The following is a 27,169-nucleotide window of genomic DNA, read 5'->3' as shown; positions in this document are numbered from 1 at the left end:
TCTATTTCATTTGTTTGTGTTAAATAAAAGTCGATATGACGTTGAAATTTGTTGCTCTTGAAATCACACTGAGGGCTCGTTGCCGCTGTTGTCAGTGACAACGGATCGTGCACAGACGCGCGCTTCCCCAGCAAACACAAACGTTCCCCTAACGTTCCCATATGGTTCCCGTTTGGTTATTTTTTTGGGGAACCAAATAAGAACGTTCTAGGAACGTTCTCTATTGGTTCTTTTTTTGCTACCTAATGAGAACGTTTCCAGAACGTTCCCTGCAGGTTATATTTGGGATTTATTTTTATAACCTAAAGAGAACGTTCTGGGAACGTTCCCTGCAGGTTATTTTTGGTTCTTTTTTGACAACCTAAAGAGAACCTTCCCAGAACGTTCCCTGCAGGTTCTTTTTTGGTTCTTTTTTTTTGTAACCTAAAGAGAACGTTCCCAGAACGTTCCCTGCAGGTTATTTTTTGGTTCTTTTTTGTAACCTAAAGAGAAGGTTCCCAGAACGTTCCCTGCAGGTAATTTTTTTGTTCCTTTTTGCAACCTAAAGAGAACCTTCCCAGAACGTTCCCTGCAGGTTATTTTTATTTTTAGATTTCATTATAACCAAACTATTGCAGAAGTGTCTGATCACGCGCTTCTCCAGCACGCGCTTCTGTCTTCCACAGAGAGCCGCGCACTCGCGTAATTTAAAAATTAACGGTCATTTCATTTTACTGACTGGCTAACATTTGTTTATCGATCTCCTTATTCAATAATTATTTATAATTAATATATGTACGAGTGTAAATAGTGTGATTTCAGAGACATTTGACATGTAATTGAAGACAACATGATGTTAACCGAGAAGTTTTTGTTAACCGACCAAAAGAGAGCACCCGCTAATTCAGTGGTAAGAAATTAATGTAATGTTATCCCAGTTAAAGTCACATAATTGTTATAATTTTTTTTAGTGTCTGTGAATAAAATTAATATTTAAAAACCCAATATTGTGTTGAAGTCATTGTTTGTCGCTTAAGAAACGTAAAATCTGCTATTGGTACAGTGTCACTGATACAATTCACGAAATCTTACATATTAATGCATAAATTCGATCTTATTTAATCCTCCATAAGGTTTATGTGCTCGGATTATTTATAACATATTTCTATTGATTAAATAAAAGTTCAAAACAAAACATGGTCTGTAGTATTGACGTCCATTCATGCGATCTTCCGTGCCGCTGACATCATATGGGACGCGGAGTGACAACGAGCCTACAACAGTAAATTATATCGGAGTAAAAAGAGGTTAGGGGAACGTTCCGGGAACGTTCTAAGAACGTTCTGGGAAGGTTAGGGGAACGTTCTCCAAACCAACAGGGAACGTTCTATTTACGTAAAGAAAACTTTCCTGGCTAACCAACAGAGAACGTTAGGATGTATGTTCTGGGAACGTTCCCAGAACGTTCTGGGAACTAGAAACTAACGTTCCCAGAACGTTCTGGGAACCAAAAATTGTTAGCTGGGTCAGTCCCGTTGAGACAACTATTCCTTCCATTGAAACCACAAAATAAAAAGCACACAAACTTGCAAGTGCCCTTGATATACAATCAATGATGAACGCATTGGTTTTAATGACAAAAAAGCCCATGAAGCTGTGAATAGAGAATATGAACCGACGTCACGCCTCGTTGCATGCCGGGGCGGCGCCGCCATTTTTACAGGATCACCCTATTACTCGTACTGAAATTAATACAGATTCTTGCTTGCCTTTTGTTTTGTTTCTGCCATTAAGTGGAACGTTAACATTTTAATGGTATCGTTTGCAGGGAATAGAAGCTATTGTATCGCATCGCATGATCATTTTATTTATTTTTATTTTTTTCACTGAAGTTTTGTAGAATTTCGTTTACAATGTTGATCTGTTTACCGTGTCACACGCTGGACGCTCACCGCTGCTTCAGCCATCGTATGAATATCCAAATAAATGTGATCAACACACTGAGAAAGTCGATTCATTTATTTGTTGGAAACATTTAAATGATGCTTATACGAGCATATTGAGTAGGCCTACAACTTGTCACTGTAATTCCCCTTTTCCATGATCACAGATGAGGAGAATCAGAGATTATGGGTCAAATTCAGCGGACAGACGGACACGAACATACTATTTTATATTAACAAATGACAACCACACTAAGCAATTTCCTACCTTTCCTACCAACCGTTATGAAGAAAATGTATAAAATGCTTGCATTTTAAGTGATACTGGAAGTTTATATTTTGGTCTCATCCGTTTTTCTTATATAATTGATATTAAAGAGACCAAATTCTGTCTAAGTGCATTAAGCCTTTTCTTGAGAGGACAGAGGAAACCGTTTAAGATATAAACATGTTGCGTTCATATTTTTGGCTCATTTGCGTATCTCCACACAGTATGCTTTAATAAATATGTACAGAAAGAATTGTTTGTTTGTCACATGAAGCGTTTTTCTTGTTAAGCATTTGAATGTCCCCGTCAAGTTCAAGTATTCACGAGTATTCACGAGCGCAGTGAGAGTCAGACTCGCAAAGGTAATGTTAATTATTAAACCAAACGAAATCAAAATGTTCAAAAACACTTAGCAATGTCGTTCTTTTATTGAGTGATAAGCAGTGAGTTTAATCAGTGCCATTAATAATATATTTGCCATCCGGCGTCTTCTCGTCATCTCCTCGACCTGCTTTTCCTTGGTGTTTTTACACGTAGAAAAGGCGAAAAAACGTTTTTCACTGTCTTGTTTTCTCTCAGAACGATGATCTGAGTTACTATCACAATTATCGATGCAGCATTAATGACATGCAATGATGACATGTTTCACAATCATGACAGAAAACAAATTACTGCACTAAACTCAATAAGGGAAAGGCTGCGCGATCCTGTCAAGATGGCGGATAAACAAAGAAGTTACCCAGAACTCAATGCGGCGTGATTTCTCTATAGATTCGTATTCTCTATATCTACCCGTACCCGAGTATTATTCAACTCGCACGCTTCCAGCGGAGCTGCATTTGTCGTGAAGAATTTGTATTATTTTTATATATGGAAGTAGGCCTAACTATTGCATTAAAAGGGTTTCTGTATGAATCCATGTCAATAAAGTAAGCTCAGTGTACCATTGAAATTGATTTGTGATGTCATATAGGCTATTTTTTGGCACGTTTCACCAAGTGCAGTGTAAAAAGGAGACATACAGGTCGCTTTTAAAAGAAATGTAAGCATGTCGTCCAAAAAAATCGGATATGGTCAAAAGATCGGATCTGTGCATTAAGACTTGTAAATGCGGCCTTGAAGAAGCACCACCTGACTGCACCATCACTTTCCAGTATTGTATGTGCATCATCTGAAACACTTTCAAATCGGTCAGTAGTCACCACTTTTATTTCTTTCACATATTTTAGCGTTATGGACGTGTGCTGCAGGGTAAGTAAAAAAAATACAGCTGGCCACTTTCACTTATAGCATCAACTAAATGAATAGCTGTATCTTTGATATTGGTTACACATAGTGAGGCTTGTGCTTGTACTTACATTAATGACAGATAAATAACGTTACAAGTTAGACTAACAGTTACCGTTCTGTCTGTCACATACGAGCATAAATCTTTACGATTATACTGTCACATACGAGCATTAGGGGTGTAACAGTACACAAAACTCACGGTTCGGTACGTACCTCGGTTTTGAAGTCACGGTTCGGTACAGTTTTCAGTACAGCAAGTGGAGAGAAAACTAAACATAAAATTGCTTTTTTTATTATTAAACAGAGGTTTACTGAACAAATTGTGTTTTTGTCTTTAAATACATTAAATTACATTAGCAGCCTACGTTTCTGCTGAATCCTGCAGCTCATCTGGCAACCTCGAGTCAGGGGGTAGGGGGAGGGGATACACCACTCTACAGTATTTTTATAGTGATTGCAGTACCAGTTTAGGCCACAATCCTACATACGGCTCCTTTAATGAGTTAATATTCATATATTAATAATGTCAAGTCAAATTTATTTATATAGCGCTTTTACAATTGGTAATTGTTCAAAGCAGCTTTACATATTAGAAGCACAGAAAAAGGGAAGTGGTTAAAAATAAGCTGTACAACCAAGCGTGGTAATATATAACATATACAAGATGGTGCTACATTAAGCCAATGTCGGCTGACTTCCAGGGGTGGAAAAAACCCCCTAGGAGAAAAACCCAGCGTGCTAGCACTGGGAAAAAAGTCCTAGGAGGGAAAAAACCCCTTGGAAGATATATATAATATATGTAAATGGATATGGAGATCAAAATCTGAATTATACATTTTTATTATAGAGATTAAAAATAAATTATATATAAATATATGTAAGCGGATATGGGGATTAAAAATCTGAATTATGCAGCCAGATGCACGTGCAACTGAGAATATTAGTTCAAATTGTATCTCAAGACATTAACATTAGTGGTTTACTCCATAAAGGTAACTATTCTCAGCGTCGCGGCTGACTTATGCCTAAATTGCATTTGTTTACTTCTAGGTAACGTTAACAGTTTATATGTTTTCATTAATATGCACGATTTGTGCAGTGCAGTGGTCTGTAAATGAATAACAAATACTTTGTGAAACAGCAGAGCAACCTTCAGCTCTCGTCTACTATGAGTTCAGTGCTCTTCCTTTGTACCTTGCGATGTAACAGCTTACAGGCCTATATAAATTTATTTTTAACTTTCTTATTTGTTAAGTAACAAAAAATTGCTGGGAAAGATCAGCTCTACAGCAAAATATAGATGGGCAAACAAGGAGGATGAGGAAGAAAAACAGGATGAAGAGGAAAACTAAAGAGATTGATATTTTTTGTTAGATTTGTAAGTTTGTGAGAGCTATTTTCTGTTAAATTTGGATTGCTAATATAGCAGAGGTATTTTTTTTAGTTATTATTTTTCTAATACAAAAGAGACATTATTTCTATCATTATTTCATTCGTTATTTTTGAAACTTGTCATAATAAAACCTCGGAGAAGCATATCTGAATTTGTGTCTTTGGTTATAGTATTTTGTAATATAACAATTTTCTATTCATACAGAGGAGGCATACTTTAAATGTATTGAAATTATAAGGCATCTCTGAGTAACTTTCAAGTATCATTTGAGTATCTCATTGCCGGGCCCAGTGTCCTGGTTTTCGGTAATCAAAATATGGTCACCCTAGCTTAGAGCAAGTTTTCATCCATATAAAACCAGAAAATGCTTAACGTCGCTTAAAGCCTATAAGTGATATTGAAAGATCACATTCTACACATGCCAATTTTTCTGTATAGTATGCTTTAGTATAGTGTTTACTAAGTTTGGTTTTTAATGTCACTGTCCATTAAGCGTTTTCTTTATGGGAGGGAAATGCTTATGTGTAATTAAATGTGTTGCGTTGCTCATCTGCTTTTCTGTACATTAGTTTGGTGTTTACTATGTTTTGTTTGTTAATAACACTGTCTTAGTAAATTAAACCACGTAAAGCTTTTTCACATTATGCGTTAGAATGTCCCTAATTTTCTGCTTTTCAGCTTAGCAATGGTGAAACGTAAAATAAACTTGACCAAAATGTGGCTTTGTCATTTGTATTTATTTATTACAGATTCATAATTTCTGATCCGCTTGAATATGCAAGTGCTCACGCCATGAATAATGTCCTATAGACGTATTGCAGATGAGCAAACACTCTAAAAAATACATCTTTCAGGCGTAAACACACACATCAAATAGACGTCTCTGAGATGTACGTGTGCTATCAGGGTAATGCTTTAACGTGAAGAAATCAGGGTGATATGATGATATGCTGGCTGAGATCAATCTATATTGTGTTATTTTATCCGGCAGATATATCGGTGCAACTTATTAAAAACTGCAATAGAGAAATCACTTTGGTCCTGTTTGTGGTCCGATAGAAGGCGGCAGTATGATTTCTATGCATGTGTATATCGTCTCCTGGCCACACGACTGAGCGATCGAATGAACACAGGAGATTCAAATATTAGTCCATTTATTCTCAGCAAGTACAAGCAGCTCTTTAAAAAATTAACGTAAATACAGTAGTTTTTTTCATCTGGTGATTTGTATCTGTTGGGATTGTACGCTCCTGAGCGTGACCTAAAACATGGCGGCGACTACCCAGAATGCAACGTGCAGTGACATAGTTTGCCATGCTCTATTGAGAGAGAGAGAGAGAGCATACATTAGGCAATAATTTATTTGTTTATCTCCGCCCCATATTAATTTAAAAGACCTCCACTAAACTGATAATATAAATGTAACTTGAGCTCTGCCCACACAGGTGATATAAAATAGATAAAAAAATATTTAAATTGCCTATCATAAATCCAAAAGAAAATAAAAACATATAAACAAATAAATAGATGAAACGTAATGCTATGTACAGGACCAATGATGATGTGCTTATTTTTGTGTATTTCCTTTTAAAATAATTTGATAAATTACTGACATGATGTATCACCTTATTCTAGCTATTTAGTTTGAATTAATTTTCAGTAGGCCTACATTCAAAAAATAAATAATATTTTATGTTTTGGTGTCTTAAATTTCTAAAATGTCAGGTGGCGCAACCGTCCGCAAAAATGAATAGACTAAAAAAACTATTTAAAATTGTCAAAATAACATACTAGGTCATCATTTTATGCTTGAAACCTTTCATATATACAAATTGTGCGAATATCAGTACTTTTAAAGCTGTTAAGATAATTGAAAACGTTTGTCTTACACATACAGTTATAGCCTATTTTACTTTGTTTGTATTTCAGCAACGATTTTTATCAATATTTATCTATTATTATTTGCAAATAGTGTGGGTTCATTCAAATTTACTTTAAGTACGATTGTTTTAAACACGTAAAAATGCGCAGCATTAAACTGCCAAATAATTTGACAATTAATCACATATCAGTAACAGGCTAATATAGCATTAAATGTCACGTTCCTTGCAGCTAATTCATTATGATGATAAAAAAAAGTGTGAGCAAACGTACAGGTAATACAAAAACTAATTAATTACCGCATTCGTAATCATGATTCATGAATTCCACACATCTCTGGATGGTAAAAACGACATCTCCCATCGTTCCACTCTCGTAGCGTCATCAAGCTTTGCCTTTGTTATTGTTTTGAAAACACGTCCTCTGGCGGCGAAAACGCATTAACTATTCAATTTCTTACGTTCCGAATGTGATGGTGTTGTTTATTTAGGGTATGTTTACACAACAATAATGTACAAAAAACTGGATTTTTTCTTACAGATGAAGCGTTATCAAAACTATCCCCGTTTACGCAGATCCACGAAAATGACTAAAAACGCTGTATTACGCATGCCAGACAAGTAGATGGCGGTGTCACTTTGTAAAGAAAGACTGTGCGTCTGCGCATATGCATTCTTTACGCACTCGCGCCAAACGCGCATGCCTATTCACTTTATTTTTTCAGTTTACTGCACTTTGATATTCCAGTGTTTCCCATACATTGACTAGACTGTGGCGGCCCGCCACATTCTAATTTGTCCCGCCACAGCCTCAGAATGAAACGGAAATTTGGTTTGTCGCGATATATAAATTACCGTCTGATAATTGCGCTCCTATATATCGTTCAGCACTCAAACAGCGCGTCGCGTTCGGTAACGACAGTCAGCACGGTAAAACTCTCCAATATGATATATTCCCCTTTTAATACTTGATATGTAGATAAAGGGCTGTGGATTTGCATAAAATCACTATCTTGCTGCCGTTTCTGAATGATGTCATCATACTGGCTACAGGATGTCTGTTAGATCGCACAACACGACTATTAATTTGCGTCACATGCACAATAACTGGAATTTAAAAATGAGAAGAAACATTATGATTAATAAACTGCTATATGCAGATATACACAGGGATTCTCTTTGTCCCGTGAACTTTTCAATGTGCAGCACAACTGCGCATTCTGACTCTATATTGCTTCAAGCGCATCATTCTGCACCCGGGATGTGCATTCGCGGTTTTTTTTTTTTGCTGTTGTTTTGAAGCGTTTCATATTATCATGGTTTTGCACACTGAAAGATTATTAATAGCCTATTCTGTTCTGTCGTATCTATAATATCTTGTTGCCCCATTAAAAAGCTGCACAATACATTTAAAATAACCGTCTTTTAATGTTACATTAATATAAATACATATAATAATTTACATATAATCTAATATAAATCGTTTTTTCATTTCATAAGAATACAAATAGTAATTTTAAACTTTTTATTAACATTTGGATTTATAAAATTACTGTGCAAAGTTTGTAGGCTAGAATAATTTTATATACTCGCCTAGTTTACTTATTTATTTATTGGTCAGCTTATGAATATATTTTTTATTCATTTGTTATTTTTCTCTATAATGAGATGGTGTGTTTAGTGCATTCTGGATTGGTTAACAAATCAAAGATACAGGCTCCCACTAATAAATTAATTCAACAAAGGTAACCTCTTTTGCTACATATTTTTAATGGTTTAAATGTGTGCTCTACATGTTTGACCACTTATGAACTATCATTTAGCTTACTATATGTTGTGTACATGACTAATGTGCCCTACCATCACCAATAAATTACTTTTAGAGCACAAAATTGTTAACAAGAGAACAAATTTCTTTATTGATCTAGTAACGTAATTTTACTCTCAGAATGCACCAGATTTATGCATTTAAATTTAAAATGTACAAAAATTTTCTACGGGGGGCATGCCCCCGGACCCCCCTAGAGGAACCGATGTCCACCCACCACAGTCTCACAAAATCCTGTGGGAAACACTGTATTCTTATTATTTCCTGATAGCGCTAATTAAGTCCCGCACATTCACAAATACCTTAATTCCGCATTGACAAATAAAGTGGATAGACTAAACACGTAATACGCATGTGCATGCCGTCACTGTTTTCACAGATTCACATTTTTGCAGTTTACACAGAGATGATAACGGTATAGTTTTTAAAAACTTGCACTTTGAAACCCGTTTTCAAAAGTTTGCACCAAAACACCATTGTCATGTAAATGAACGACCAAAAGTTTTTAATTGAAAATGGTGTTGTGTAAACAACCCCTTACTCTGTTTTTGATAAATCCAGTATTCAGCATAACATTATTAATGTTGTCAGTAAATTTGTGTTTTAAACCAACAAATAATAGGTCAAAGTGAGCAAATGGCTGAAAACTAGATCGCGGACTTGGCAACCTTGCGTGTCGGAATGTCTGTTTTTGTTTTGGTCCGTGTGGCCCCGCCCACTGCCCCCTCAGCCAATAGTATTGCGTCACCCCGGGTTGCCAGAGATTGACAGAGTTGCAGCCATGGAAGACAGCAAACGAACCGAGTCAGAGATCGCAGGCTCTAGCCGACCTAAAAAGCCTCGACATCCATCTAAAAAGCTGTATGACCTGAAGTACAACAGAAAGCGGATAAATCTTGGAGATGCGTTTGAGAGATGGAAGCAGCTTAAAGCCCAGAAAGATTTTAAAACGCATGCAGAGTTGGCTGATTTTCTCCTGGATAGGTGAGCTAAAGTTAGCTAGCTGATGTATTCAGGATACTAGAAGGAATAAGTCAATTCAGCTTTTGAGTGCTCGCATTCACACTCTGTGGTTATCAAGTATTTGAGACGCAGTGTTTACCACAAATCCTCGTGAAGATTGACTTGATTTATTAATGCGAATGCGACTGAATGAATGTGGCTAGCGTTAGATTGTATACTTTGTTTGTATACTAAATTTTCTGTGTAAATAGTTTGATTATGGCACACTCTTTTTAGATATGAGGGTCTGAACACCTCCACCCCTGGTAAAAGACATAAGCGTTACGGGAAGACTCCTGCACAGTTCAACAGTGGATGTCCATCAAGACTCTCAGACAGGTCAGTGTCTAATATGAATGTAAGTATGCAGCTAAAATTAAGAAGTTTGATGTTGTTAAATGCATGTTAAATGATGTTAAATGCAATTTGATTACTTTTTTGAAATAAAAAGTTATATTTGTAATTGTAAAATTAATTTTAGGTTTAGTATGATTCCTTGTTTACTAATCTCAAATGTGCCAGTTACGGAACAGATGATGAGGAAGAAGAAGAGAAAACTGAAGGCGATGACAGCCAAGATGATGAATTTGTTGCTCGTTTTTATACACGGTACGTTGTATATTGCTCTTACCAAACCAACCAGTTGCTGGCTGAATTACTTAAATCTACAGTGTTGTTCTTGTGTACAAAGGGAAGAGTCTAAAGTCACTAACAATATTTAACTGCCGATTTTTTTTTTCCTCGCAATGTACACACAAACTGAATCTCCTTTATAAGGATAGTTCACCCAAAAATGAAAATTATCTCATGATTTATTCACCTTCAAGCCATCAGACATACACAAATTTAAAAATATCCTTGCTGTTCCAAGTTTTATAATGGTAGTAAAGGGGGGCCTATTTATAAATATATCTTCGATTATTCTCATTTGAAATATATCCATATACACCTAGGATGGCTTGAAGGTGAGTAAATCATGGGATAACTTAAATTTTTGGGTGAACTAACCCTTTAACCCCATTTGCGACAGGAGAAAATGGCAGCAACATGAATATGAGCTTGAGATGCTTATTGGCTAAACCAACATGTCAACTTTAAATGTAATTATGAATATATTTCATGTGCTGACAGGAATGGTGGAGCGCTGCATGATGCACCGCCATGCACTGACAGTCTGCCAAAAATCGGACTGGATGAGACTGTCGACATAGACATCGAGCTTCCATCCACTCAACCGCCCGTCTTTCCCTCTCCACCCGAGGTCTTCACCGAGGACGACCTAACAGGAAAACATGCATCCATCACCTATGAAGAATGTCTAAAGCAGCTAGCAACGTTCCTCAGGCTGCCAGTGCAAAAGTGCCCATACAGGTGCACTGTCAGTCATGTGGAGTGCCAATGTCGTCCCCCCTTTGAGGTCTCCATCACATCCAGGGGTACGGCAAGCATCATGCAATGGGTATGTAAATGTAACCATACACTGCAACCAACATTTTTTTTGTTTTCATAAATGTGAATCACTTGCATGTGAGAATATTATTTATAAAAGGATGTTTTTTTCCCCAACTCTCTGCTCTCAGACCTGTCCCAATGGCCATGTTGTGTGGAGGTGGAGCTCGCAGCCTACAGTGAAATGCGGGATACAAGCGGGGGATTTCATGTTGGCCACTAACATATTGCTTTCTGGGAGCAACTATTCCAGCATGGGTATGACAAGCGACGCGAGGTTGGCATGTCTTCTGTTGGACAGGTGTGTGCCGGTGGTTTGCTGAAGTATCGACTTTTCCATTACAACAAATTTGGTTCATACAGTTTATCTACACACTAAGTCCTGCTATCAACCAATGCAATGGCAGGACATGTGGTTGATATATTTTGTCAGGGGCGGGAGGCGGGCTTTGAATGATTTTACTAACATTAACTGAAAAACTTTTGGATGCCACAGATTCCTAAAATTTAAAATGCAGCTATATATTTTTAATGATGAAGCCCTTTTTACACGGGGTATAAAACATTTACAATGTAAATGTGTAAAATATTATTAGAAAAATATTTATTCTCTATGATGTCACATTATTATGTTTTTTATTATATATTTATCTATTTAAGTAAATTTGTATTATTTAATTATTTAAATAATTTTATTTATTTAAATTTTTTTTTTTTTTCTTTTTTTTTTCTTTACATATTTACACTTTTACACTGTATTTCTCTAAACTTATCTAAAAAGGCTCTCCGGCATGTAAGAAATTATAAGTTTCCGTGTTCTTGTGTTCATTATAGTGTTGAAATCTAGTGTATATGATTTATTATGTCTTTCTTTTCACACAGGGAAATGGCAGAATCTGAAGACATGCTGTCAGCAGAAGAATCAGAAGACAGGTAGCGTGTTATTCAAATTATTACTTGACAAACACGTGATTTATTGAGGTTGGCAATAATTGACCCTATTTATACCTGTAGGAATTGTTTATGCAAAGATAGTTTTTGTACATACATTGAACAAATGATTTTTGATTTGTGCGAGTACAATAGGTGAATGGGGATGATTTATTTATGTAATTCCGTTTGTTGTCGCTAAGATCGCTAAAATACACTTTTAATAATTTAAAGTTAAATAGTGCGTATGCATGATCTATATAATTATATCATATAAAATAATATAATTGTTATAAACTGTAAAATACCATATGCATTCAGATAAATCCTATAATTCTGCTTCTAAGCATTCTGATTCAAGATGTCTGAAATTTAGGGCTGCGAATCTTTGGGTAGACAGCAAATTGATTCAATTCATGATTCATAGGTTTTCGATTCAATTCAAGAACGATTTTTGAAAATTCTGAATGAGTTGGGACGAATTACAATGCATTTCAATGCCATTTGATTAATGACTTGATTCTGCATTTTTTTTTTTAAGTGCATTCATGGGATTATTTAAATTGCTTCCCCTAATGTGTCTTAGTCAGGGTTAAGAAAGTGAGGGCAAAAAAAAAAACTTTTGTCCATTGTTAAGCCTGGAACACACCAAGCTGATGGTCGGCCGTCGGGCAGTTCTTGTTCTCAGTGTGTTCCGCACCATCGGCTGAAGTTGGTCCTCATCTGCTTTTTTCGGCTGATTCGACATGTTGAATCGGCGTCTGAGCTCATCGGTCCGTTGGGCCATCTGATCATTCTGATTGGCTGTTCAGCTACTGTCACCTGCTGGTTCGGACAGGCATTTCATCTCATGCAGGCGCAGAACGGACGTGCTGCTTGGCCGCTGGGTGTCAAGCATCGGTTTGGTGTGTCAGGGCAACTTTGGACCCAGACGCTGCCGACGTGAGCCAACCCCGCAGTCTGCTTTCGTCGCCACTAGTTCGTCGGCGCCGGCATGGTGTGTTCTGGGCTTTAGATAAGTTTATTTAATAGCTTATAAAAACTGGTATATGTAGAAATGTACATAAATCAAGATTTACCAGGTAATCACTATCGAATCATGATTAATTTGATTCTTAGCATTTTAAGTCAGTTATTGACCAAAACAAACGATTCACAATTCAAAAGGGCATGTGTTAAGATCAATGCATATGCATTGTTAGGATTTGTAATTGATGTATCAAGAAAATGACAATCATTCATTACTCCCCTACTGAAATGTTGCCACCAGATGTTTATTTACAGTTTAGGGCAGTGGTCTCAAACTCAAATCCTGGAGGGCCACAGCTCACAGTTCCAACCCTAATCAAACACACCTGATCCAGCTAATCAAGGTCTTCAGGATTACTAGAAACTTCCAAACAGGTGTAAGCTGGAGCTGGTTGGAGCTAAACTGTGCAGAGCTGTGGCCCTCCAGGAATTGAATTTGAGACCACTGGTTTAGGGGTTGGCATATATTTTGTAGATTCTTGTAAAAGCTGCTAAAATGCCATTCTGCGTAAATGGGGTGCTGTCGTTAGCCACAATCTCCTAGCAGCGTTATTACACGGATTTCCTAAATGGTTTCTGTAAGAGCTTTCCAATGTAATTGTCGGCAAGGCTTTCAGGAGTGCTGATTATTGATCGCTACTCTCTTTATTTTAATAACCCATAAGATTGTGCATCCTGGTGGACATCGGTAGATACAGAAAATACCACAACGAGGCACTAAGAGTGTGTGTGTGTGTGAGAGAGAGAGACAAGCCATAAAGAAGAAGAGCTGCTAATGACAGTGATAATGGGATGAGCCCAACAAAACAAGAAATTACATAAAGATTGTGTTTCGAATTATCCACATAATTAATGAGCAAACTAATATAATGTGGCATAATCTAATAATTCCTGTGTGTTCAATATGTTGTTGCTCTAAAGACCACATGACATCTTAATGGGAGTTTTATGTTTTTTATATAATATATATATATATATATATATATACATTTAACGTTTTCAGACTTTCTCTTTGTGGTAAATGTACAAACAGTATTAAGGACTCCTCTTGTTCACTGTAGCGTTTACTGATTTTTGTACAATCAAATGCCCTCCAGATTCTAGAATGAACATGTCACTCATTTCTCTCAGTCCCTTTACTGAATTAATCTGTTAGTTTGATATGCATGAGGGATATTTCACCATTTTATAGAAGCACTGACTTTAATTAGCTTCAGAGCCCTTAGATTACTGACTCTACCTGTGCCGTGGCATATGGAAGAAATTCAGAAAACACACATGAAACAAACATTACACTCTTAAAATTAAAGGTTCCTAATAAGGGGTTTTCACAGTGATGTCATAGAAGAACCAGAAGGTTCCTCAAAGAACCTTTCAGTCAACCATGTTTTTCTTAGGTCTGGGACACGCTAGACAATTTTCAAATCTTAAAAGGCACCTATTATGCCCCTTTTTACAACAGAGCTTGTATGTGAAGGTTTTGCTTAATTACCCTACAAATCTTTTTTTTAGCATGTTAAAATGCCACTTTTGGGGGGTGAGCAAAACCCCGCCATTTTAGTGTGTGTCCCTTTAAATGCAAATGAGCTGCTGCTCCCGGCAGCTTTCAAGAAGAGGACAGAGCTTCAAGAGCTCATAGCATCAACAAAATAGGACAATCTCACGCACTGAAAATGTCAGAAACTGTCAATAATGGTGTTCAGTTCAAACCAGAGTCAGACAATGATGCCTACAGAGCCAGATAATATTTACTGCATGGAGATAGACCAGGTATAGTTTAGCTAAATTACGGTTATAACTTATGTTGTTGTCTTGCTTTTATCTACTATTAGTATAAGCCTGTTGTAGCGGACCTTGCCTGAATGATGCCCAAAACTTTACTGATGAGTTTTATGAGGTTTATTGTACATCACACAAAAGATGAAGCGTCCGTTTTCTCTTCAGAAAATCACCATAAGAGCTGAATAAAACAGTGCAAGAAGCGCATGCTGAGGACATCTGCTGGTTAAAGCCGTGTAAATGCACGCAAAAACAGCAAAAACATGTTGTGTACACTTTGAAACCACAGCGCGTGTGCTTAGAATAAACAGACCCTTATCGTTTGTTGGTGTGGACGCAAACATGGTTATCATTATAGTTAGCTTTATATGTATCGTTCTTGGTGTGAACGGTTTCAGATCAAAACTTTAGGTTGAAATGCATGTGTGTGAGATTTTTATATATATATATATATATATATATATATATATATATATATATATATATATATATATACACGAATATGAATTTATGTGTATATCTGAAACAAATTTGCAGAAATGCAGGTTGAATAGGATTTCAAACCACCTATGATTTTAGCTCGAAACGGATTTGTAAAAAGCGCATTTATTTATTTTTTTGCCATTCACACTTGCTAAATATGATTAGATTCAAATTGGATACATTTTTTTAATTTGGACTAACAGTGTGAACAAGGCTTTTGTACTAGCAGTGTTGAATATATGGCGTGTTAAACGGTTTCTGTTATTGGCGGAGTGAAAGATGGGGGCGGGGCAAAAAGGTTCCACCATTGGTGGAAAGAGGATCTGTGAGGACCAATCAGAAAATCCTTGGAACTTCGCAGCTACATCATTTCCTTTAAAGATATTTTGAACACGAAGAAGATGGTGGTAAGAGAGCTTTTTCTATTGTATCATTACTAGGCTTACTTATTCGGCATATTCTATTCTATCTATATTTTATTACTGTTTCAAACATATTTTTGTGCCACAGATATATTTATACCATCTGAGAGGTTAAATCCTTTTAGCTCCACAGAGAGCTCAGACTTTGCTCAGTGAATGCATTATTTATTTATTTATTTTTTGTCATGATTTGAGCGTTTAGAAACAAAACTTAATGAGACAGTCGTTGTCAGATTTCATTGATTTCAAATGTGAAATTTCATCGTAAGCTTGGTGAACAGCTTTGGAGAATTGGATATTTCCCCATTCGAAGAGATAGGAGCTGTACTTGCATGACTGAAATATCTGCCTGAGATGCGTTTCAAAGATGGCTGCCGAGTGAAATGTCTTGCCTTAAAGGGATAGTTCACCCAAAAATGAAAATGATCCCATGATTTACTCACCCTCAAGTCTAGATGTATATCTTCTTTCAGACGAACACAATCAAAATTTATTTAAAAACATCCTTCTCTTTATAAAGCTCTTCCAAGCTTTATAATGGCAGTGAAGGGGGGGTTGGGATTTTGATGAAAGTCTGCCAAAAGCTAGATAGAAGTTTTAAATATGGAAATTTTTCTTACAAAAATGCATCGCCTTACTTCAGAAGGCTTTTATTAACCCCTGGAGGCATATGGATTACGTTTATGATGGATGGATGCATTTTTTTGGCTTCAAAATCCCCCCTTCACTACTATTATAAAGCCTGGAAGAGCCAGGATATTTTTAAATATATTGTGTTCGTCTGAAAGAAGGAAGTCATATACACCTAGGATGGCTTGAGGGGGAGTAATCATGGGTTATTTTTCATTTTTGGGTGAACTAACCCTTTAAAGGGTTTTTTAATGTTATTTAAATAACATTTTGTCTGTTTTGCAGGTATTGTCACTGGGATTCTGTCCATGTAGAGGTGAATAACGAGTAGAGATATATATTGGAGTACAAGATAACCAGTTCTGTTGGATGTGGACAGTTTGTTATTGAAAATTGAGTTATTCAACGCAGACAATCGTCCGAAATCGTGAACGGAGTAGGTACTACATTTGATTTTGAATTTACTTTATGGCCGTTAAAAAGTATGTTCCATATACTGTGAATGTAATTCAGACATACTACATTCACCATGTTTTCATTATCATGTGACCCACCAGCGTCAGTGGCGTCACTTCACTACCATTCACAAATCATCTCCCGTGGCTTCATGGGATATTAAAGTGTCCATCATATGCACACTTCAGAAGTAGTAGGTCATCTGGGTACTTTTCGCCTACTGATTTTTGAAGTCTTTCCTTGGTTTTGATCGGTGAACCACTATAGGTCTTGATTTCTGTCACATTCATGAAGACAAATTATTAAAACCTTTTCGTTTTTGCTACTCATTTGTAGTGACTTAAAAAAAAAAAAGGGAAAAAAAGAAAAGTGGAACAGCGACTCCATTCTTTTGCCTATAATATATGTTATCATGGTTAATATTGCTGTGTAGAAACAGTGCTGTTTTTTTTTTTTTTTTTTTACATTGTTAGCCCATAAGTGATGTAGGTCACATGTAGTGTTCAAGCTAAATAAAGCATTAAATCTGTCCTACAATCATTCTGTGGCTGTAATGATTTCATGATCAATTAAATGCACAACACTTACATTTGATTGACCTTTTTTTTTTTATTATTGCTGCTTATGCAAAAAGTTAATATATGCAAACAAATAACAGAATAATATACAAGCAAAACAATGGTTGTGTCATGTAAGTTGTTGTATGTGTCTCAGTACACTAGTAGCACCTCTTAAGTGTTCAGTTCCACTGCTTAGTCAGTGGTTATAGAAATTGATTTCATTGACTTCTAAAATCTTACTTTGACCTGCTGTCTCCATTTCTATGCAGCTGGTTTGTGATCAGTTCATAAAAGTCTTTCCATAGCCAGACTCTCAGACGTTTGCTCATCTGGGTAATAAAACGAAGTTTATTGTTTGGATGTGTATTGTTAGGTGACACACAGACCTCAACTGACACAAACAAAGGAAGCACCAATTTTCAGTTAAACACTCAGCATTAAGGCCTGTTCACACCAAGAACGAGAACTTTATAGTCCCTTTTCACATTTCCGGGTTTCTCAGAAGCGGGAGTCGTCATTAGTTGGGTAAACTTTATCATTAAATATATTTTTGTGTTTCCATTTGCACAAATGGCAAAATAAAAACAACACAATTTTGTTTTCACAACTTTCAAAAAGAGGGGAAAAAATAGAGCGATTGATAATGGCAGTCAGAAAAGAGAAAGATGTCATTTTTACTGAAGCGTTAACTAGTTAATTTGATACAAAGGTAATATAATAAAATATATAGTGTTATAAATGTACATACTTTTTTTTATGAAAATATAAAAGGGCTGAATGGGTGACATTTGCTTGTTGTAACTCTTCAAAATTAAACTATCTTTTTTTCAACACTGAATCTAATACTACACACATTTAACTATTCAAAATGTGTATTGGTCAATCCCAGGCAACTTTATTTAAGTTTTTACAAGGTTTCAAAGCAGAAGATGGATGCATGTTTTCTCAGTCCTGTTACCAAAACTCATGTGCTGTTTAAAAAGCTTGTTTAAATGCATATCAATTAATTCCTTAGTATTCACCTCAAGAAAGTGTTTATTTTGAAGAAATGGTTGGTTATTTGTTCAAATAATTGATATTGGTGACAAAAAATCACTTTATATTAAGGCAAGTTGTATTTTAATAAAAAATGCAAAACAATTTTCTCATTTAAAAGACGACAAAAGCCTCAAGTTTATATATATATATATATTTTTAAATATTTTAATTTATTTAACAATTGTGTAAATGATGGATCATTTACTGATAAAAACAGTGGTTTAACTTTATTTTTCTAGAAAAATAAATAAATTTAGTAACAGGACTGAGCACTTTGTAACAGGAATGAACACTGGGTAACAGGACTGAGTGTCCAATATGTGTGTGTGAATGAGATTTCTGTGTTGAAGAGATGTTCTGTGTGATAGTATATAACAGTGAAGGAGGTGGAAAGAGAAAGGAGAGAGAGGAAAAGAGAGAGGGGTTGCGGGAGTGTTTCACTCCTTCCCTTGCAGCATGCCATGGGTGTGTGTTTCTTGCACCTGCAAAGCATAGGTTCTCTCCATCTTCTACAAAAGATAAGAAAGAGAAAGACAAAAAGATGAAGTCACGTTGTGGTGGACTGGCTCCCTGCAAGTATGGCATTCACACTGTAAAAATAATCCTAAAAAACAACAATTTAAGTAATTTCAACTGTAAAACTCATGATACAAGTGAATAGTATTATATCAACTAATATTCACACAATTAAATCAACAAAACAGAGGACTCCACTCACTCCTGTTACTCTTAACTCAGTCCAGTGGAATGTTCCAAGTTTTTTAGAGGGGGAAATGTGTGAGGGTAACAGAGTGAAAACCTGGGGACACGACTAAAATGTGTTTTTTATATAACATATTATGGATTTCTTATGACATTTCTTTTTGTTTAGCATAGATGGTATATGGAGTAACATAACAAAGCAAAAATAATAAGATTTCTGAAAGATTTTAATGATTCATTTATTTCATGATAAAGTTTAGGTTTAGTTAGCGCGGACATGTAACAAATGCTATTTTTTATTATTCTCAGTAGTTTTTAATAATGTTTTAAATTATATATTTTAAATTTGCAGTTAGATTAGTGTTTAAGACACTTTGCTTAATAATAAAATATATTTTGGAGTTCATTTTCATGCATATTAATACATAAAATGTCCTGGGGACAGAAGTGGCACCGATTCGGTGGAATGGCCCAAAAACTCGTTCGTTAGTTTTGTTGTATGCTGCTTTAAATGCTCCAGGATGGATTCTGATTGGCTCTGATGATTCTGACGGGTTTTTTTGTTTTGTTTTGGTTTAATATTGTTCACCAACTGAAAAATAAGATTCTGAAAGTGATTCCTATGATATTTCTTGGTGCCATTATTGTTATAGTTGTGGTATGGACTCTATTATTTTATATTTAGATCGATTTTAGAGCTATATCTTTATAGTTATCGTGAACTATATATGTGAACGGGCCTTGACGTGAAAAGCGTCTACTGAATGAATAAATGTAAGTGTTGCGTCTCGATCTGAGTGACATTCGCCTGCAGATTTCTTTCCCTCAGTGCTCATTTACAAAACGTCCATGGGGATTGAACAGCAGTTCAAACATTTGCTTGAACGGTCATTTCATTGGGAAGGCAGTCATCACCACACCCCTTCTCCTGAAACATCAGCGTAACGTCTCCCTCTAGTGGCTGATGTTGAATTAACTAGTCATGAACATACATAAATAGGCACTTTTAATGCAATTATCCCACCTTTTGACAAATACTTTGCCAATATACGCTTCATATTTACATGTTATGTGAATTGCATTTAGTTAAACAAGATGCTTGTGTTGTTGTTTACACTCGGTGCAAACTGCCAAATATGTGATATTAAAAGTTTGCACATTAAATTAGTGACCATGATCTTGAATAATAATTTAATGATATTTACAAGGTACTCCTAAAGAATCATGGTATATGTTCAAATGACAGGCTAACAATGGCAATATTGTATGTTTAAAGTCCGTGTGAACCATAATTTGCAAATGACTTTTCTCCAGTGTTGTGACGTATTTCAAGTGAAATTGAATATTGAATAGAGGGCAGAGTTTTACTTTAGCGCTCATCCTCTCCATCCCTCGCTCATAGCAGACTTTTACAGAGGGGAGGAGCGTTTTCACATTTTCATTAAATATTACAAAGCCAAACAATTTTTTTGTGTGGATTGACTTGCATGGATGATTTTTTCACCACAAAACTAGCAATTTGATCTAACAAAATAAATACGGTCAATTTTGATTTCATGTGTACTTTAAGAGAAAAAAAAAACTCAGGAAAACCACAGTGTATATCAATAAACATGGTTCTACTGTACTATAAAATAAATGAATGTTAGTAGGTGTGAAAGGGATTATGTAGAACAAGATTGTCTATTGTTCCACAAGCAGCATGCGCGTCCTCTCAGAGCAGTAATGAGGTGTGAACGCGCCCGGGCGGGTCACACCCAGCAGCACTGTTTACAAACACCAGGAAGAGATGACGTCACCTTGCACGAGCACATGTTCCGCGCGTATGCTCGCGCATTTCCCCATACGCGTTCACTTCTCTATAGAAACGACGTCTGCTGAACGTATGAACGCTGGTCTGTGTGTAGTTTGAGAAAGGGGTGATTTTCGCGCTTAAAACGCGGCAAAAAACGCGTTTGTTTTCATGACCTCCATACTCAAAACACACGCTGACGGCGCTGAGGATTATGGGGGAATCAGCGACTGCAGACGCGGAGAGCCGTAAAACACGGAGTGGATTTTAGTGAGATCCTGCTCCAGGGTTACTCAGTTTTCACATACACTGGGTAATAAAGTTAGTTAGGGTTATACGCTTTCTTTTTTAGTTTATAAAGAGAGATTATTATAAGCTTTTTGATTAAAGATCAGTGAAGGATCATAGTATACATTAGTATGTTAAACTGGCGATAGTATGTTATATTGGGTTACTTCACCCAAAAATGAAAATTCTGTAATTTATTACTCACCCTCATGCCGTTTTACACCCGTAAGACCTTCGTTAATCTTCAGAACACAAATTAAGATATTTTTGTTGAAAACCGATGGTTTAGCGAGGCCTGCATAGGGAGCAATGACATTTCCTCTCTCAAGATCCATAAAGGTACTAAAAACATATTTAAATCAGTTTATGTGAGTACAGTGGTTTAATATTAATATTATAAAGAAACAAGAATATTTTTGGTGCACCAAAAAAAACCCAAAATAACGACTTATTTAGTGATGGCCAATCAAAACACTGCTTCATGAAGGCTTCGGAGCGTTATGAATCTTTTGTGTCGAATCATGATTCGGATCGCGTGTCAGTCCGCCAAACTGCTGAAATCACATGACTTTGGCACTCCGAAACGCTGATTCGACGCGCTGATTCATTGTGCTCCGAAGATTCCTGAAGCAGTGTTTTGAAATCTGCCATCACTAAATAAGTCGTTATTATTATTTATTTATTTTTTTTTGCGCATCAAAAATATGCTCGTCGCTTTATAATATTAATATTGAACCACTGTATTCACATGAACTGATTTAAATATGTTTTTAGTACCTTTATGGATCTTGAGAGAGGAAATGTCATTGCTTTGAATGCAGGCCTCACTGAGCCATCGAATTTCAACTAAAATATCTTACATCTTTGTGTTCCGAAGATGAACGAAGGTCTTTCGGGTGTGGAACGACATGAGGGTGAGTAATAAATGACAGAATTTTCATTTTTAGGGTGAGCTAACCCTTTAATAGGCACATATAGAGAAATATTAATGAAAATAAACATTAGTATGAATAAAAATAAATATTTGCTCTATTGCAGGAATTTATTTTTATATTTAACGTTAATATTCTATAATTGACTGTATTTTATTTATATTCCATTATTTTGTTATTATTTTATTATTATAAATCCATTCCGCGTCCATAACCAATCTCCAGTCCGGTGTTGACAACTCTCCACGTACGTGCGTGTTGAGGCACAGCGCAACCGACCTTCAGTCCGTCAAACCATCCATATTTTTTACTTCATTGGCTGTGATTGAATTACCGCATTCCTTAGAGCGTCTCTAATTGGTTGGCCTGCCTGTCAATCACGGCGCCCTTTCCACCAGCGCGCTTTGATTGGCTAATCCCCCCTTCCCTTTCTCTCTGTGGCGTGTCGCGGCGGTGGGTCGAGTCGCCGCCGCTGATGCTGGTGTCTCCGGTCGGGCACGTTTAACGTTTCATATTTTCCCTTCATATTCATCGTGCCCCGTTCCGTGTGAGGAAAGATAAAGATGGCAGCGGTGGCCCGTTTGGAGGGCCGTGAGTTTGAATATGTGATGAAGAAGCGCTCGGTGACGGTGGGTCGGAACTCGTCGCAGGGTTCGGTGGACGTGAGCATGGGCCACTCGAGCTTCATCTCCCGCCGGCACCTGGAGATCTTCACCGCCGCGGCGGAGGACACGGGCTCGGGCCCGGGCGGAGGAGAGTTTTATCTGCGCTGTCTGGGGAAAAACGGGGTGTTCGTGGATGGGGTGTTTCTGCGGCGGGGGGCGCCACCCCTGCAGCTGCCGAGAGTGTGAGTTATTATAACCTTCATCTTCATCATACTTATCACACCATCATCATCATCATCGCTGTTATTGTTGTTGTTATGATGGAACGCCGGGAGCACGTGCTACTGTGCCTATGTTGCACTAATTTTTCGTTTCGCTTTCACCGCCTCTGGGCTGTGTCTCAATCCCTAGTGAGCTGCCTATCTAGACAGCATTGACGAGCGTCGTATGTTGTGCAGTATTGTGGCCATTGTGTGCAGCAGCAGCCTTAATAGAGCATCAATGTGCATGTGCAGAAACATTTCTGCTTATCATAAGGGCATGGCAGACGTTTTTTTTTTTTTTGGAGCAACAGGGACCGAGTGCATGCAGTAAGTTTGGGGTGTCATGGATACAAGCTGCAGCAGATCATCAAATGCATGCAGCAACATTTTTGTGTGCATCATGGGTATGCAGATTTTTTGGGGAGGGGCTTTTTACGCGCTTGCAAGATTTTGGGGGTGTTAAAGGTGTGTGTGTGCAACATTTCTGGGCATCATAGGCGTGTGCAGCAGCGTTTTTGAGTAACAATAGGTGCATGCTGCATTTTGGGAGTCATAGGCACATGCTGCAGCAGTCCGGGGCATCTGAGGCGTGTACAGCAGCATTTTGGGGAGCATCATAGGTGCTTGCAGTAGATTGGGATGATATTGGAACATACAGTGGTTTTGGTGATCATCAATCATCATAAATGCTTGTAGCAGTGTTTTGGGTATCATAGGCATGTGTTGCTGCACTTTTGGGTAAAATAGTTGCATGCATAATTTTGGGAGTCAGGCACATGTTGCAGCATTTTTGGTCATCAAAGGCATTAGCAGCAGCATTTTTTGGGCATCATAGTCAGCAGCAGCATTTTTTTGGGCTTCATAGGCATTTTGCAGCAGCATTTTTGGGCATCATAGCATGATTGCAGCAGTATTTTTTGAGGATCATAGGCATTTGCAGCAGCATTTTTGGGGACCATAGGCGTTTGCAGCAGCATTTTTGGGCACCATATGTATGCACAGCAGCTTTTTTGGCAATAGGCATTTTCCGCAGCAATTTTTGGTCATCATAGGCATTTGCATCAGCATTTTTGGGCACCATAAGCATGTGCAGCAGCATTTTTGGGCACCATAAGCATGTGCAGCAGCATTTTTGGGCACCATAAGCATGTGCAGCAGCATTTTTGGGCATCATAGGCATGTGCAGCAGCATTTTTGAGTATCATAGTGCTGCATTTTGGGGGATAAGAGGTGTGTGCAGCAGTTTTAGGCATCATAGGCAATGCTGTCTACGTAGGCTCAGTAGGTTTTCAAACACATACAAACACAAACACATTATATGCATATTCAGACATATGCATGCAAATATTGCCCGTCAGAAATGTGCATGCACAAAAAAAAGTGTGTCATGGAAGAATAAGTGTTGTTTTGTCTCAGTTGGAGTGTAAACACTCATGAGGTGAGATGTGATAACTAGGAGTTTATATCCTGACTATATGCATGATATTCTCTTTATTGTTGTGATTTATGTAGCTTCTTTTTTTGGTGCATTTCAGAAAAGCACCATCTGTCAGTTAGGTAGGTTTGCTGTCAGCTGTTTGCATTTTCTTATTTGTTTGTCTTGAGAAGATGTTGGCCATCTGGTTGTGTTGACATTATCCTAAAGTCGAACTTTGGATTGTGCATTATCTGTTTTGAATGTCTGATTTGTATGCAGTCTCACCTACAGTTGGCCAGCATATTTCTGAATCATTTTGCACTGTAGATTTGAGTTGTTTTTTTTTTTTTTTTTTTGCACATCAAATCACAGCGTCAAACACGACTGTAGTTCACACTTATGCCTTTGCTTTTTTTAACACATGACCCACATATCTCAATATAACAACAAATCTGTTGCACCCTACAATGCCAGCCTTAAAAGCTATTTTATGCACAGCCATTTTCAGCCCGTCTCATATCAGCAAACCTTTCTGTGGAATTTTACACAGATTTAAAAATGCATATCGCCTGTAGATCATCTTGATATGTGGTGTCACATTAAGAGTGCAGTAAGGAAGTGAGCTGATGTAGTTTGACTGATTAACACTTTCTAAATATGGAAGCATCCATGTTTGTTAGAGTTATAAAGAGACTCTCTGATGTTTTTGTGCTGACAGACTTGAAGTGGCTTCAGAAAATGTAAATAAGGCTTTTTATAGCTAAAATTTCTCTTTAAATCTAGGGTGCTATGAAATCATCTTTCCATAAATTTTCAATCAATTGAATAAATAAGACTTTAACACTTTAATCATTTATTAAAATGTTAATAATTGTGCCCTATGAAATGTTTTTGTGTGTGTTGTCTATTTTAATTTTTCTGAATTCTGAGTTTTTGATTTAATAAAAATGTATTATCAAAACCGGTGGTAATCAAATGAATGCATACATTTTTAACAGTTTAATCTTTTAAAATGTAGGCTAATCAAATTAAATTGGAACAATTCCTCTAATTTTTTTTGGCAAACAAGGTATTGTGCCACAGAGGTTTACTGGTAAAATGTAAATGTACAAAAATTGTGATAAAACATCTTTTAATGAATAATTAACCGTATTAGTGTTATTGTTACTTAAAGTAGTACATTCTACTGTGCAATAGTAATATATTTCTGTCATAATGTACTCAAGTTAAACCTTTTAAAACTTTTTTGGCAGGTTGTAGTGAAAAGCTTTGAGTTTCAGTCTGTATCTGTTAGAGATGCACCGATACTAAATTTCTTTGCAGATACCGATAACCGATTATTCAGAATGATTTTTGCCGATACCGATAGTTTGATTTTTCTTGAGGGGGAAAAAAAATCTAGTAATGGCTTACTTACAGGTGACTGCACTGAAATGGTTTACAGCACGAGCTGTTTATCAATATTCTCAACCAGCAGTTTTGTGTGTCTGAAGTTGTTAGCATGCCATACGGGCTGGATGTTGTGCTAATTAGACTGCCACTTCTCTAAAGATTAGAACAGAGCCACGTCAACATACTTTAATTATCAAGAAATCAATCGGTTCCTCCCGCTGAGACGTGCAGAACGTCCAGATGGTTTGTATGGACTATAATGGATGGCATGTTTGAGGTAGAGACGCTTTGAGTTACAATATTGATCAAGAAGCTAAAGAGCATTTAATTAGTGGAGATTCACTTCTATTGGCTCTCTGTCAGCATAAAGAGCTGCTGACGTTTCCACAGATGTCATGACTAGGCCTAGACAGAAACTATGCACTCTTAAGCCCTCTTCGGATGAGATTAGTTTTACATGGGGAGCTGGGGTAAAGTAATTATTACCAGAGCTTCTCAGTGATTTTAGTCCCGTCTGAATGTGCCATCTCCGTAATCATTACGAACAATGTCAGTAAAGATTACGGTGACTTTTACCTTCTGTAAAAAGGTCCATAAAAATGACCTCAGGTAATACCAATCCCGTTCGAATAGACTCGCTGTAAATATGTACGGTAAAATTCGTCATTTCCTTTTTAAAAGTAGTTTTCTGCGCATTTTTCAAGCATGGAAGCGCTTGAAGAAACATTCATTTGTGTTGTAGGTGGTGGGACAACTCTGTTGCAAATCTCAAGTATTTTCCATATACCATTCAGAGCAAAAAGAAGATTGAAGCAATTGTCAGAGGCACAAAACTAATTTTATCTTTAGTGCCTATTACCATCATAATCCAATCAGAATTTACTTAATAAAAAGGACCTAACTGTTATTTATAGTTTATATATTTAGATTATATGTGTTTGCGCACATGGTATCAGGAAGCAACGTATACCCATATGACGGCGGTGTGTAAATCGAGTTACCCCTCCCACTTCTGCTAGTTTTACTGAGATGTGTTGTCCGTGTGAATTAGCCAATTAATATTACAGACGTCCTGAGGTAAAATTACTTTACTTCACCTCTCCATGTAAAACTAATCCCGTCCGAATAGGGCTTTACAGCATTTTTTTTTCTTTATTGTTTGGAAAAACCTGTGTAATTGATCTGCCCACCCCCTTTCACTACCATTAGAGCTAGTTTTTTTTTTTTTTTTTTTAATATATCTCCAGTTGTGTTCGTCTGAAAGAAGATATTCACCTAGGATGGCTTGAGGGGGAGTAAATCATGGGATAATTTTCATCCCTTTAATGCCACGGTCAAAAACTGATGCGTATATCCATCATTGTAGGTGGTCTTTTTCAGAGTGTGTCTGATTTATTGTCATGGTTTTATGTGCAGCAG

At 36.8% G+C, this 27,169-nt stretch overlaps 1 protein-coding gene across 6 annotated transcripts in view; it reads left to right on the top strand.

Annotated features, from left to right (window-relative positions):
- The window catches only part of foxk2b (forkhead box K2b), a 50,377-nt gene that overhangs the window by 4,802 nt on the left and 18,406 nt on the right, over window positions 1–27,169 (top strand). For 2 of the 6 annotated variants that reach the window (XM_067381231.1, XM_067381232.1), the window contains exons 2-6: window positions 9,821–9,922; window positions 10,106–10,192; window positions 10,715–11,042; window positions 11,164–11,333; window positions 11,915–11,965. In XM_067381231.1, the coding sequence (XP_067237332.1) occupies window positions 9,821–9,922; window positions 10,106–10,192; window positions 10,715–11,042; window positions 11,164–11,333; window positions 11,915–11,965 (738 nt within the window). Of the gene's footprint in view, window positions 1–8,832; window positions 9,566–9,820; window positions 9,923–10,105; window positions 10,193–10,714; window positions 11,043–11,163; window positions 11,334–11,914; window positions 11,966–22,085; window positions 22,921–27,169 lie in introns of those variants that run through there. The other 4 variants (XM_067381229.1, XM_067381230.1, XM_067381235.1 and 1 more) reach the window with 4 other exon arrangements.

The sequence above is a fragment of the Chanodichthys erythropterus genome, chromosome 3 (assembly GCF_024489055.1).
Source record: "Chanodichthys erythropterus isolate Z2021 chromosome 3, ASM2448905v1, whole genome shotgun sequence".
Lineage (NCBI taxonomy): Eukaryota > Metazoa > Chordata > Actinopteri > Cypriniformes > Xenocyprididae > Chanodichthys > Chanodichthys erythropterus.
This window is presented reverse-complemented; position numbering and strand designations above follow the sequence as displayed.